This window comes from Salminus brasiliensis, chromosome 1 (genome assembly GCF_030463535.1).
Source record: "Salminus brasiliensis chromosome 1, fSalBra1.hap2, whole genome shotgun sequence".
In the NCBI taxonomy this organism is placed as follows: domain Eukaryota; kingdom Metazoa; phylum Chordata; class Actinopteri; order Characiformes; family Bryconidae; genus Salminus; species Salminus brasiliensis.
In genome coordinates this window covers 53,988,291-54,003,102 of record NC_132878.1, presented here as the reverse complement: position 1 = coordinate 54,003,102, position 14,812 = coordinate 53,988,291, and the positions used below count along the sequence as shown (strand labels likewise).

The 14,812-nt window shown below is 44.0% G+C and overlaps 1 protein-coding gene and 1 non-coding gene across 2 annotated transcripts; one reads left to right on the top strand and one right to left on the bottom strand.

Annotated features, from left to right (window-relative positions):
* Nucleotides 1–6,918: 6,918 nt before the first annotated feature.
* Nucleotides 6,919–11,074, top strand: ociad1 (OCIA domain containing 1). The gene is made up of 8 exons (XM_072696264.1): nt 6,919–7,099; nt 8,180–8,264; nt 8,370–8,423; nt 8,522–8,569; nt 8,978–9,125; nt 9,301–9,524; nt 9,972–10,127; nt 10,361–11,074. Exons 1-8 carry the CDS (start codon nt 7,043–7,045, stop codon nt 10,396–10,398), a joined length of 810 nt encoding a protein of 269 aa, XP_072552365.1. The 5' UTR covers nt 6,919–7,042; the 3' UTR covers nt 10,399–11,074.
* Nucleotides 11,075–14,034: 2,960 nt separating this feature from the next.
* LOC140538262 (U5 spliceosomal RNA) lies at nt 14,035–14,150 on the bottom strand. Its single transcript, XR_011977726.1, has one exon. It is a non-coding gene; the product is annotated as a U5 spliceosomal RNA (small nuclear RNA).
* Nucleotides 14,151–14,812: the final 662 nt, after the last annotated feature.

The window sequence follows — 14,812 nt, the reverse complement described above, 5'->3', positions numbered from 1 at the left end:
GAGCTGAGTGGACTTGGAGGCAGCACTGCAGTGCTCGTCCTGCTCGGGAGAGACCCCAGGGAGAATGCATTCAGCATCAGGTCTGATTACACACCGCAGAGAGAGAGAGAGAGAGAGAGAGAGAGAGAGAGAGAGAGAGAGAGAGAGAGAGAGAGAGAGAGAGAGAGAGAGAGACACACACATGCACATACACATACACAACAGTGGGCATAACTTGGAGCCTATTTTGGAAAATGAGCGCACAGCATTGCGACACTGTCGTGTTGGTTGGAGAGCTTTGGAGAGAACTGAACAACCTAAGAAAGAGATAGGTTAGGTCTCCTTGTACCTCAAACTGACAAAACATTGCATGGGGAAGCTCAGTAACCTTCCACTACCATTCTGATCCCATATCAAACTTGTAAACATGCATGTGCTAGTAGGCCTAAATGTCAGTAGAGATGGTTCAACTCCCTCCAGTTCATCCTTTTCCTCCCCAATTTGGACTGCCAATCTCCGCCCCCTTAGAAGGTGATGCCCCCGACACCAGTGAAGGCGGACTAGCACATGCTCCCTCCGACGCGTGTGCAGTCAAGCCGCTCATTTGTCAAACTGCTACCAAAGCAACATTGCCATGCAACCAACACGCCTGGAGGAAAACACCACATACCCGGCTCCAATGGACCAGTCTGCTGCTGTTGTTTTTTGTTTGTTTTTTTTACCCACGGTGTGCTCTGTCCGGGCCTCAGCTGCCGATGGCTAGCAGCATGATCGGGATTCGAACCAGCAATCCTCTGATCATAGTGACAGCGCCTTAGTCCGCTGGACACCCGGGGGCCCATTCATTTTTAGTCTAGTTTTTTTTTCTAGTTTTGTTTGTTTTTATTCACTCACTTCACTAAGATAAGCATCTATAGATCATGAGTGTATTGACTTATCGAAGTATTATGAAATAAAAAATAAAAAAAAACAGCATATGGTGATACTGTAAGCAAGGCAGTATAATTACATTATATCAAATCATGACCCCTGTATAGCGCTACCCATCACATCACTAAATATAGGGGCCAAAAATGGAAGGGGATTCACTTTACAACCCCATTTGATGAAATATACAGATCCACAATGTCCACATGCGATCACAAACACACATCTGTACAGTAGCAGCCATTAGCAGCTTATCCCAGCCATTAGTAGCAAGGATTTGCTGGTTAAATTATACTGATTTTCTGAAAGGGACAGGCATTATAATCACCATTTCAAAGCATAATCATCTCCTCTCCAGAGCTGCTGATGCACAAGCTGACGCTACAATATGTTTGTGTTTTGTTGTTGTTGTTGTTTTTGTTTCTTTGGCAAGCCAAGCAAGCAGAACATACAGAAGCTGGGCCTCAACGGCTCCTGGCTCAGTAGCCAACTTCCATCAAAGATGACATATGAAAATAGGCTGATGTGCATAGCCTCTCATTCACACTCAGACTTGTCTTACGTCACTAAACAAATGTGAAATTAGACAACTCGCAGAAGGGCTGAACAGCACCCGATTATTCAGGTTTTAGAAAAGAGCTGCACACAACTGTGTTCACTGGTATAAAAAAAGGCTTTGTAAGGCTGAGTTCCATTAGGCCCACATGTGCACCTACACTAGCTTCATGGCTCCAAGTGTCTTTTGCCCAACACCAGACACCAGACGACACAAAAACAAAAAGCCCTCGTTGTATGAGCCTCTTCCAGCACACACACCCCCCCCCCTCCTTTTTCGTCCCCTCACACCCAGGCAAAGACGAGATTCTCTGTGGACTTGAGAGGAAGAAATGAAGAAATCCTTTCACAAGAAGCTGAGCGAGAGGGAGACAGAGAGGGAGACAGAGAGGGAGACAGAGAGGGAGACAGAGAGACTGTTTCGCCTGTACAGTCTAGCGTGTTGGGTTAAGCACGTGGTCAGTTCCACTCCCATGGGCGGCCCGTTCTGAACAGCAGGGAACGTGCACAGATGGACGGCAAAAATGCATTAAATACTCAACAGATCAGACTAATCATTTCCACTTGATTACTTTGAGATATACCTTTCCAAACTAATCAGCACATAGCAATTAATAGAACACCAATGAAAGTTGCACTGTTCTTGATTCTGCAATACGAGTTCCAATGAAAAACACATCGTTAACAGACCATGTTCAATTACAATACGAGCACAGACCCGGAGTGATGTAATCAGACTGATGAAATGTAGTATCAGAAGCTTAACTTACTTCCTTACATCAGCCTTGTACTGTATGACCAAACCATGCAGCAAAGGAAGGCGCTGCTGTGCAAAGTTTACCCAAGATCACCTAGATGTTTTTATAGTGCTTCTGTGAAAATGCTCTATACACTAATGCATGTTGCTGTGTTTAGAGGGAAAAGAAATCAACACTGCACACCAATACCTCATACTAACTGTAAAGCACGGTGGAGGGAGCATCATGGTTTGGGGCTACCTTGCTGCCTCAGGGTTTGAAAGCCTTGCTGAAGCAACATAATGTGATGCAACAAGACAGAGGCCAGAAGCGCACACAAGTAACTCAACTAAAGAATGGTCTTACTGAGATGCAATGGCATGGCTGAAGAGGGCTGTACATGCAAGGCATCCCAGACTTACTGATACACTGAAACACATTGGCGAGGAGGAGTGGAAATCGTATTTGCAGCTACAGGAAGCATTTGGTGGAGGTGACCGCTGGTATCGGGGAAGCTTCAACTTCACTTACTTTTTCTAGCCTGCACTGTGGATGTTTACATGATGTGCTCAAGAAAAGACATGAAAAGCTATTGGTCAGTCAAGTCCATTCTTACTGCTTGACTTTTTTTATAAGCCTAATAAGTTGATTAAAATAATAAGCACATAACGTGCCTAATATAATCAACGGAGACAGCCCTAAAGCTCAGCTTATAAGATAACTATGTACGATTACTGAAAATAAAAGGGTGGGAGGAGATCCAGTCAGACATGCAGTGAAATACATTAGAAAAGGGGCCAACCCCCCTCTCTCGCGCACCCTCTCTCTCTCTCTCTCTCTCTCTCTCTCTCTCTCTCTCTCTCCTGCACTCCTTAATGACAATGTTCCCACGAGACGATTACCATACTGCACTGGATCCTTCGTTCATTCGTGAGGAATCACCTGCAGGTGTTGGGCTCGCTGACATGGGGGAAATTACCTACTGTGAAACAACATTTGTCTAAATGGAGCAATTACAGGGTACAGTGCGTTGTGTTGTGCTGGGCTTTATTTAGGGAGCTGGGTGGGGACGGGCAGGAGTCATTCATCTGTACTAGCAGATAAGTATGCAAAGTGAGCGACACTCTAAAGGCATTAGAGTTCAAAGGGGCGATAACCACGTAAGCGTGGAGGTCAGGTCACGACGTTCAGCTTGCAAGAAAGCGTCTGTGACTTTTTGCACCACACTGATGATGATGATGATGATGATTTCCTTAAGAAAGCAAGTGTTTAGAAAGCCAAGGTAAAACACACACACACACACACGTGCATTCAGCAATCACGATCCACCTGGTTGCTCCACTTTTAGTGGTCTCAAACTTCTGGGGCAGTGGTGGCTCAGCGGTTAGAGCGCCGGGATATCGATAACAGGGTTGTGGGTTCGATTCCCGGGCTCGGCAAGCTGCCACTGTTGGGCCCTTGAGCAAGGCCCTTTACCCTCTCTGCTCCCCGGGCGCTGGAGTTGGCTGCCCACCGCTCTGGGTGTGTGTGTGTACTCACTGCCCCTAACACGTGTGTGTGTGTGTGAGTGTGTGTTCACTACCAGATGGGTTAAATGCAGAGGACACATTTCGCTGTACAGTCCACACTGTACAGTGACGAATACGTGCACCTTTATCCTTTATCCTTAGTGACCAATAAGGGAGGCAGGGCTGCTTGATGCTCTTTCTGAGAGGAGGTAGGGCTGGTCAGTTCAGTTCAGTAGTTTAATCACACAAGCATGAAATAGATACATAAATAAATGAGAGAGAGAGAGAGAGAGAGAGAGAGAGAGAGAGAGAGGCTCTGGCCTGAGCAGCCGTGAGTGGAGGAAATCAGCTCAGCTAAAGCCAGCGGTTACGACCTAGATTGCACATTTAGCCCCGGGGCGTGTATAAACACACTTAGGCCAAATGCAAACACCTACAGATATAACTCCAGCGATGCAGCCGGCACGTCGTGTTTGCATCGCTCCAGCTCATTCACTGCCACGAGTCTAATGGGTCTACTTAAACAAGCCTCGGGGCTTTTCTTAAAAAGGTGCGTGGCTTCTCGCGCCGCACTGCCCAGTTTATGGCTGCTTTAGCTGCTGCTGCTGCTGCTGCTGCTAACTGTCACAGCAGCAAGCGAGCGAGCTATGCTACGTTTCGGACTGCTTGTCAGATTTCAGCTTGGCTGCACGAAACATAAACAGCAACAACAACAACAAAAAAAAAAAAAGCCAACGATGACAACCTAAGGCACCACATGAGCGCATGCACTTCTTTTTTTTTCCTTTCTTTTTTCTGATGCACACCAAGCAGGAAGGTTGTGGTCGGTCGACTCTCAGAGACTCTGTAATATAGCAGCTATTGAAGAGCAAGACTGCGGCAATGAGCTCAGTGAGCATAATCACAGCAGCAGTGCAGCCAAAGCACAAGTTGCTAGAGCCCAGCTAGCTAAATATATCCTAACGTCCAGCGAGCAGGTCCGGTTAGTGTAGCATCGCTCCCTAAAGCAACTGATAAACAGCAACGAGGGCTCTCTGACTAGCCTAGATGATTAGCTAGCTAGCTAGCTATGCTAGTTAGCTAACTGACTTCCAGGCTAGAGAAAAGGCTTGGTAATTAGATAACTAGCATAGCTAGCTAACTTCACCTAGCTAAATAACTGTAGATACAGTTAGCTAGATAGCTTCTCATTTGTTAATAGCACTGGTTAGGCTAGCTAGCTAGCTGGCTGGCTGGCTGGCTGGCTGGCTATAACACACAGCCAACGTTAGCTAGCTAGCTATCTATCTATCCGTCCAACTGACGTTAAGTGTGAGAAAGTAGCTAAATGAAAGCACACAAGCCTCCACAGCTGATTCTCACACCGGCACGGCCAATATCCCGAGGTCGGTGCTGAATGCAGCTAGCTTGCTAGCTAGCTAGCTACCCAACTGGAGACTAGACTTTGGCGACAGCAGCGGAGACTCTGGAGGGGGCGATAGGAGCGCAGCAGCCTCACTGATCAGAAAGGGAGACAGAGAGACAGGCTGGTCGACTTGGAGAAAAAAAGACACACGGGTCCATCAAATCAGATTTATCTAGTAGCCTCACCTCACACCTATACAGCCAACACCGAGGCCGAAAGCAAGTGAATGTGCCCGTCTCAGAAGGTGTCTGCTCAGTGTTTAGAGCCAACCGTGCGCGAGAGGTTCTCCAAAATCGGCCGTCCTTACCTTTTTTTTTTGTTGTTTTTTTTTTTTGAGTCGCTGTGCTTTTTCCTGGCCACTTTAGCTTAGCCTACTCGCCTGCTGGTCGACTAGCTCTAACCCCGGGCTGTTTCCCAACTGTTATGCGACTGCGAACGCCATCTCTATCTTCAGTGATTTCCGATCCATGTTGATTGGTTTTGCTGCTGCTATATCGTAATGTTCCCGTCGTTTAAAAGAGCTAAAAAAAAAAAACTCGACGGACGACGAGCGTGCCCACCTCCCTGTCCGTCAGATTGGAGCAGCTCGAGCTAACGGCATCAGCAGTGCTCCTCTCTGATAGGAGAAGAGCGCTGTCAGGAGCGCGGCGCTCACACCCGCCCTCTACGCCTCGCCATTGGCTCCCCATTTGTTCAACGGTGCGTAAATCAAAGCCCGCAGCTCAGGAGCCGGACCCCCATTGGTTGTTAGCACACAAAACTTTGGGGGGGGGGGGGGGCTGGTAGCTCCAGAAGGGGGTCTGGTGTCTTGACAGTGCAGACGAAGTAGAGAACAACTCAAATGACCTAATGGAGACAACAGCTACAGAGATTAGGATGAAGAGCACTGGGGCTCTCTGAGTAAGTGCACTGCAGGCTGTTCGCTGTATTGTGAGACTCCACATGGGGCAGTGAAATGAGACTGGGTGACTGGGTGAAGCTGAAGCACTACAAAATAAAAAAGTCTACAAAAGAGCAGTCAGAGTCAGACTGGACATCCAGGTTATGATATCTTGTGAGAAAAGGTCTTGGCTGGGTGGAACCTGTGGATTGAAACCTCTGATACATCTGTAATGTGTTCATGATGATTAAATATCAAAGATAAACTATTAAACACTAAACCATTTAAAACACTTCATATTTTCTATGTATAATGTGCACTGATTGGGCTGAAGAACACTAGAGACGAGACAGGGCACCCGTATTCACCATTAGTGTTGGACACAGGTTTAGGAATTTTGGGAATTTGGCCTCCCCCTTTAACCCATTCATGCAGTGAACACACACACACACACACACTAGTGAGCAAACACACACAGTCACAGCAGGTGATGGGCAGCCGTTGCTGCAGGGCACCCAGGAAGAAGGGCCTTGCTCGATAGCTGAGCCTGGGTATCGAACCCACAACCTTGTGAGCAATGGCCTGGTGCTCTAGCCCCTGAGCCACCACTGCCCCCGAAGGCAAGATTACACTGTAAAGCCCTGGAATCTTTCTCTCAAATCTTTCTCTTTGACATAAATGTAATGATAAACATACTATAAAATCTAAATGCTGCAGACGTATTTAAAATATGTCCACACTTGTGGAGCTGGTGGTCGTGCTGTTTGGGGTGAAGCTGGAGCAGGGGGGTCTGCAGACACACTCAGCAGTGGGGTTTCCTCTGCAGTGGCGGTTGGAGGAGGTAGGTGGCGGTAAACACGCCCTGTGTTGATGATCGGGCTGGAAACCCTGACGAACGAGAGGCAGCGTTCACTTCCTGTAGCTGGCTGGTCTGTGGAGGTCGTGTTATGCAGTGCTGTGTCTGAGTCTGAGTGTGTGAATGTGGATAATCAGTGAGAGCCGCAGGACTCTCTGAAACGGTGGCCTGGTGTGTGGATGTAGTGGCTGTCTTATGAGTGTAGCCATGTCGGGAATTGAACTGGTTGCATACTCAGAGCGGGAACCTAAGGCAAGTGACTGACAACACTATAAGCAATAGTATTTTTTTTATTTTTTTTTATTTTGCACTTTTGCACTTTACTTCATTAAGTTAAGGTTTAATTAAGTTTAAATGTAGATCTTTACTGTATAGCTTGATGTGGGCAGACTGTCATAAAAACATTTCACTGCAAGTTATACTGTGTATGACTATGTATGTGACAAATAAAATTTGATTTTGATTTTTGATTTTTTTTTAGTATTAGACTGTTTTTATTATTATTATTATTATTATTATTATTATTATTATTGCAAAAAAAAAAAAAAAAGCTTCAAAACGAACAAGGCAGCATCCATTAGCTCCAGTACTGGGGAAACTCCTGCAGTGTTACTGTAACTGTAGCTCTACCTGTACTAACTGACACACTCAGTGTGGTCTGTATTAGTCTGTCTAGACTACCAGACCACCAGTCCATCCAGTCTACAGGAGGATTTTAGACTGGCCTGAGTTTAATCTGTCCTGTCAGAGAGCAATCCAGACTCCTCTAATGAGACTCCTCAATCTCTGTCTCCAGAAAACACCTAGCTAAATAACTCTGCCCATGGCAATGCCATGGTCTTGTTTCGTACCGAGAACCTAGCTGTAGTGTTGATAAATGAATATTGACTATTATACAGTCATCAGTCAAGACACAATCAACGACAGACAAAGGAAACATCCGGTGGTCTCCTATAGACGGCAACAGGATTCAGAGACCTCCAAGTCTCAGTTACAACATTTACAACAAAATCATTGAAATAAACAAGTACATAAAGTTGTATACTTGCAATCTTGTTATTGCATAAAACAATTGATAAGTCATTGCCCCCCCCCCCCCCCCCCCCTTTCATTTGATGAGCTGGGTAAAAATGTAAATATAAAACCTTTAGAACTAGCATACTTTTACTTACTTGCTTACAATTTGTATTTATTTATGTATTCATTCATTCATTCATTCATTCTACTGCTTTCCATGTCATTGTAATCAAGTTACAGGGTGTAAATTAAGAAGTAGATATAGATATCTGTTTCTTGCTTACTTGTTTGATGTGTCCCCTGTCTTGCATCCAGAATCCTGTAAAATCGGACTACGTTCCCACTGAAGCTGAGACGTGTGTTCTTCAAGAATGTTATCACGAGTGCTTCTGGTACCGATGTGAGTGGTTCGCAGCTCCTGTGATGTTACATGGTGTTATACAGCTGTGTGTGTTGCTGCTCTGTGTGAATCACACTCTGTATTTTTCTTCTGTTTCTTTCCCAGCCCTGCCATTGTCTGTTTTAGCAATTGCAGTCACCCGGGCACTGATAACTAAAAGTGAGCAGCGGCCGTTTTCTCCAGTTCTCATTACTGTGTTGCTGTACGTCGTCTTGCTGGATGTTTTATTAATGTAGTTTTGGTCTCCTTTTTTTCAGAAGTAATAATGCCATCCTCAGGGTTTGACTCCCTACGGAAACTTGCTTGTAAGTAGATCTTTTACAGTGGCTCTGGTTCTGAAGTAGCACTGGACTAACGGTGTCTGAAGGCTGCTCTTATCTTCATAACTAGCATTAACAACTTACCGAACAACAAGAAGAATAAAATAAAACGAGTCTGTACTTTTGTCATGGTAAACTGATTGGCCATTTGTGCTGCCATATTTTAAAGCTCCTGATGAACTAGATAAATTAGAAAATGTCAGAGGATAAAAATCTGATATTCCCAACCAAACATTGTACATGCTTGGTCAGAAACAGGGTAAATTAGATGGTTTCTAGCTTTTTACGGATGCTGTGGTCCAGAATATCTAGAGTACTCACAGACAAGGATTAGTAACCACTGCTTTTAATACAGTTCATTGCAGCATTTTCAGTTGATGTATTTGTGTGCAGCTGCTGGTTTGTTAGGATACATCACAGGAAAGCTATCCTATGTCAGGAAATGTGGGAAAAAATTTGAAAACTTGAAGAACTCCGCCCTCCAGCAGGCGATCCAGCAAGGAAACATTGGCTATATACACCACCGTTTGCTGTTACATGAGTAAGGACCGGGCTAACACTCAGCCTTTCATATTTATTCATTTAATTATAGAGTCGACGGTTCATATCTGTGATCATGTCTATTTAAGAAAGCCAAGCATTCATTTAATGTTGAGCTTTACTGTATAGAACTAAAGCTGACATGGTAATATGTGCTTATTCTTCTGGTGAATCAGGCTGGAATATTTCCGTCCACATTCAGCAGTTTCTCAGGAGTCGGAGTCAGAGTTGGAGGCTGATGTTGCATTCCAGCCTGTAGAGGACTCTCAGTTATATCCCAACAGCAGTACCAGTGACTATCCTCATCACAGTCCTTCATCCTCATACGATTCGACTTCATTCAACTCAGTACAAAGTGAATCTGCAGTGTTTAGTCCGAGAGATGATTATGCACCTCAAGGTAAAACGGCTAAATCATTTGGTTTGTTGTGATTAATTGCCCTTAAAGCAGGGGGGCCGGGAAGGACTGGAATACTGTACGGTTTGGGGGGTTTTCTTGCTTAAGCACACCTGATTCAACTTCTAGCTAAGTAGCTAAATACTGGATGTACTTGGAGTGCTAGAGCAGAGAAATCAACAAACTGTAGTGGACTCTGGCCCTCAATTCTCCACCCCTGCCTTAAAGTGATGGTTCCTTCTGCCCCCATGTAGTTGATGATAAACCAAGGCACTCAGGACAAAGGGAAAAGACCTGTCCACTGTTATCACCTAAACTGAAATTCTACAATAGCCTCAGTGATGCTAATAAATAAATAAAAAAACAATTTCTAATATTCTTTAGAGAATCCTGAGCTCTCTTACAGTTATATGTTCCAGCTAATGTTTTACTACCTTTATAACCCTGCAGCTCCACAGGATGAGGATGAGGACGTTCCAAAGAAAAAGACGGTACTGTATGAGGAGCTGCGTAATAAAAACCGGGAGAACTATGAGGTCCTTCTCGCACAGAAGACTGAAAGTCTTCTGAAACCACAGGCTAAGGTGGTGGCACCAAAGCAACCAGGTGAGCTTGGTTATTTATAGTCAATGATAGGCAAATGTTTTAGCTACCAAAAAAAAAAACACCTTTGTGTCAGGGGCAGCGTTTGCAAATACATATCATAGTGATGTCAGTTGGATGCACTGGATTGCTGTGTTTTTGTAGAACGTAAGTATGAAGAGACAGCCCTTTAGACCCAGACCCACATTATAAGTGTTTTAGCATTGTTTTAAGATCTTTTTCTTTTGTCTCATCAGTTCATAGGAACAAGTATGGGGATGTTGTGGATGATTAAGACAGCGCTGGAGCTCCGACCAACTGCCCTACAGATCCGTTGCGTGTGAAGTCAGCGATTTACCGAGTGTGGTGCAGTGCAGCCATTGTAGAAGATCCCTACGCCACTTTAATCTCACTAAAGCCGAAGCATTTCTGACAGAAAAATAAATATCAATATTGATGGACTTTTTTGCTTTTTGCAGTGAACAGTGAGCACAGATATGTGTGCTTCATTTAATAGTAATAACATTTGAATGTAATGTCCTTTATTTTTGTCAGACCTGTGTGTGTGATCTAATTTCTTTTTCCTATTCATGGAAATAAAACGGAAAAATGTCTCAAAAAAGTCATGATTTGCTTACCTGGGGAATAAGCTATAAAAAAGTTTTTTTCCCCCAAACTATAATTTACAGTACAGTTTATTTGTAGAGTGTTCTGACAAACAGATGACCTGTTTTTACTGAAAGGGGGCAGTATTAAGTGTGTTCAGCTCTGTGTGCAGTGCTGAATGTAAAAACTGAGAATTGAGTGTTTTAACAACAGTTAAAAATATTGCTTGTATAATAATCATACATTGGTTACTTAAGCAACCAACACACTTAAAGTAAATTGGTTTCTTAAAGATACATGGGTGGTTTGCTTTCTATGCCTTGTGATCAATACAGATTAAATTCTATATTTGCAAAGAAACTAAATCTGCATTCCAACTTATTCCTGCACTGACTGGGTACAGTAATGTCTTTCTGACCATTACATGGTCATAACTACTGGAGGGAGGGGGGGGGTGTCACACTAATGCCCGTAGCGTATAAGGCCTCTTAAAATCCCAATTGGGCCTCATCTCATCTGAAAGAAATGAAGTTGCTAGATCAATTCTTTTGTTTACTTTCTATACACTGATGCCTTCTAGGTTTAAGATTAAGGAGACTTTTAAGATGACTCAGCTTTTATATACTTATTGCTTATTAGATGTGTTCAACAACTTTGTCCTGAAAAGAGACAGAAACCGCTGGTGTATGAAAAAACAGACATCGAACAGGCCGGCCAGGGAAAACAACAGCGCTTCATGACTGAAACACTGTGAAAGCTGTACCAAAAATTGTGGAGACTGATTAGGCTCAGATTAGCATTTATCAAAATCATCAGTCAAACATGGTGGAGGTAGTGTCATGTCTTGGGCTTGCGTGGCTGCTTCTAGAATAGGCTCTCTGATCTTTTACAGTGATGTAAATTATGATGGTAAAAGCGGAATGATTTTAGGCGTCTACAGTAACATTCTGTCCTTCATCAGGGAAAAAGGCCCGACCAGTTGACCATGCATTTCACCTCAAAGAGGAGACACTTCATATATGTAACCAAATATGAAGTGTCATTTAATCTACATTAACATGATGTTTCTTTTCTTTTCTTTTCTTTTTTGCTTACCTCAAAATGCCACAAAAAAAGGCCATGTTTTCAGTGCACAGCCAAAAGAAAGAAAAAAAAAAGAATTAGTTAAAGCCCCTGCTTGGTTAAACTGAAAACCTGCAGCGGAAAACCACACTGACCCTTTGCGGGTGGGACTGCTAACCCCTGCTGTAGACACATGAAGATCACAGCAATATTAAGCTTTCAGTGATTACTCTGAACTGTTCTTTCTCTAGAGCTGAATGATTATACAAGACACTTCCTTAATTTGGTGTGGGAGTGGATGGGTGTGTGTATGTGAAGGGGGGGGTGGGAGACCATCAGCAAGCATCAGGCAGACCACTGTAACTTTAATTCAATCTGCTGGTTTCCTGGCACAGACCCAACTTTTACGCACAGTCCACTTAGACTATTGATAGGCCTGAGGTCAGGACTTTAGGAAGACTTATTATCCCTTTGATCTTTTATTATCCCTTCCACAAACACCTTTCATGAGTGCCTGTCCTGGGTCACTGTCCTGTCCGGTTCAAACCACCAGTTGTGTGCATGGTAGCCTTCTTCTTCACTATTTCACCCCCTTTGTGAATTCTACAGTAAAACCTTCCTACAACTGGGTCGATCTGATGATCTTGTGGTGATCTGCGGCTGGTCAGCAGCGGCTCCAGGAGTCATCTGTTAATATACAGCGTGCGCGTGGTCACTGTTAGCTGTGCAACACGAGGGACATCTAGTGGCCATAAACCGGTACTGCATCATTGCCGCGGCGGTTCAATGATCCTGGGTTTCTCTTCAACTGAAAAGCATCAATTTTAGGAGGAGGTTGAAGTGTGAAACGACATTTTTTATTTATTTGATTAAATCTTTTTTATGCCTTAGATTTTAGGCCTAAGATTTGGCTCAGACTAAATTTCACCTTTATCGTGTTAGTTCATGTGCCTGGTCACTAAGCATTTTCAGCAGACTCTAAAACAAGCAGATATTATTATTATTATTATTATTATTATTATTATTATTATTATTAATCAGAGGTGTGAAGATGAGTTATAAACTTAGGTATAGTCCCTCACGGTAGTTAAAAAACAATAAATATTAATAAACAATATATTCACAAATAGAAATACTGAATATATACACATTACCCTCCACTATACATGTACTTTACATAATAATAATAATAATAATAATAATAATACTGTCGTCTTCCCCTCCTGCCACCTCAAATTAAAAGGTTGTGGACTGAAATGCCTGATTTTCCACCCATGCTGACTTTCAGATAGAGGTGCACACACAGTATCCGTAAAGGGGTAGTAATGCTGCCCCCCTTTCAATCTGTACCCCCTCTCTATATGGGCTTCTGCATACATTTAAAAGCCCTGAGAAACCCTGTCAATAAAAGCATTATTTTCTCCACAGCTACAGCTCATTTGACCTAGTTTGGGTAGCGCCCCCTAGAGGCGAGGCTGTTATAGTGACCCCTGTCTAAAACTAAAGCTCCACCAGTCAAACAATCACGAGCCGTGTCCCTTTACCTCCCTGTAGTCGTGTGAAACCCCTTCCCTCTCAGACACGCTCTCAGACCCTGCCCTGCCCACTGAACACCTGCTAACCGCTCTCTGCGCCCTCGCTCGGCAAAAGCTGCGCAACTTGCGCTTTTTACGTAGTAGCGTTAGACCAGCAGCGGACAGGCGTGCAGACAGAAAGCGTAAACCTCAGCGGCGCTCAGTGCAGAATCACCGCGCTCCCGGCCTCACCTCACCTTTACATCTCCGCCATACCTGCTGTTTCCAAGTCGGTTCAATTAAAAAAAAAAAATTATTGGATTTCTAAGATATATCTTTACTCTCACGCAGAAACCCTGCATCTCCATTTTTTTATTTATTTATTTTTTACTTTCTGTCACGTTGTGTCGATATTTGATCAATAGAAACGCTTCAAAATGATTTGAAATGCCATCTTTCTGCATTGTCTTCTCCTGTAAAGCTGACCTTTGGGAGATACAAGCTGTTTGCGTGACAGCGACGATGTTTTTTTGATATGTCGGACTGGACTGGTATCACCAGCTAGCGGTACAGGGTCCCTGGACTGACATCATATGAACTGAAGTGTCGACTCAGTCTGTTCGGTTCATCGTCCTCAAGCTGCTCGTGCACTATGGACACCAGCAGAGGGAGTGAGTGAGCGAGCTCTCCCCTAAGAGCTGAAGCATTGCGCCGCAGCGCTCGAGCGTTCTGACTTTGACCAGTATAGGAGCCCCGCCGTGAGGCAGGGCATCAAAAAATTAGTTGATACTCATAATGTTCCTCCCCACGGAAATCTTTAGTAAAAGGCGAAAGATTTATACGATCTGAAGAGAAACAAGAGTGTACTGAGGAGCAGAGCTCGCGCCTCATTACCACACCGACAGGAATAACACTCTCGTCCATGGGAGCTAAAACGTGAACACCATAAAACACGTCAGATCACCCAGAAAAATATATTGATCACACATATGTCATTATGTCAGTTTGATCTACGACCGAAACGGAGATAAAACGGATTTAAAAGCCGAAACGGTCTCGCGCGATGCATTATGGGACGCATAATCATCCTGCGATTTCTACTTCCCGGTTGGGCTACGTGGTTTCAGTAGCCATAATATCACGCTGCCCTTCAGGGCACTGTCTACAAAATAGCACCTGCGCAGGATGAGCTGAGTTTATTGTTAATACAGAGCTTAATGCTGTAATCGCAGTTTGTCCTACACACAGTCAGTACACCCCTGTCCTCTGATGCACCATGACTCCACACGTTTACTGAGGTTAAAAAAGCCCAGTGCCCTAACAGTGTTGGTTACCATGTAAGCCTCAGTATGCAGGATGTGTCCAATGCTATTACAATGTCATCTACACCGAGCAAAGCACTGACAGAATCCCCCTACTAGTAGGCTGATGTTTTAGGTGCAGCATCAAATGGTTGCCCTCTCTCTGTCTTGGCCACTGAGTAAGAAACAGTGAGCTACATATTTACATATGTATTGCAGATACACT

What these genes read in the sequence shown, in the direction of transcription:
- ociad1 (XM_072696264.1), top strand. Translation starts at nt 7,043, where the DNA reads ATGAGTGTAGCCATGTCGGGAATTGAACTGGTTGCATACTCAGAGCGG. An exon ending in CCGGGCACTGATAACTAAAA is followed by an intron (nt 8,424 to 8,521) that starts GTGAGCAGCGGC and finishes CCTTTTTTTCAG; the next exon opens with AAGTAATAATGCCATCCTCA. An exon ending in AGATGATTATGCACCTCAAG is followed by an intron (nt 9,525 to 9,971) that starts GTAAAACGGCTA and finishes ATAACCCTGCAG; the next exon opens with CTCCACAGGATGAGGATGAG.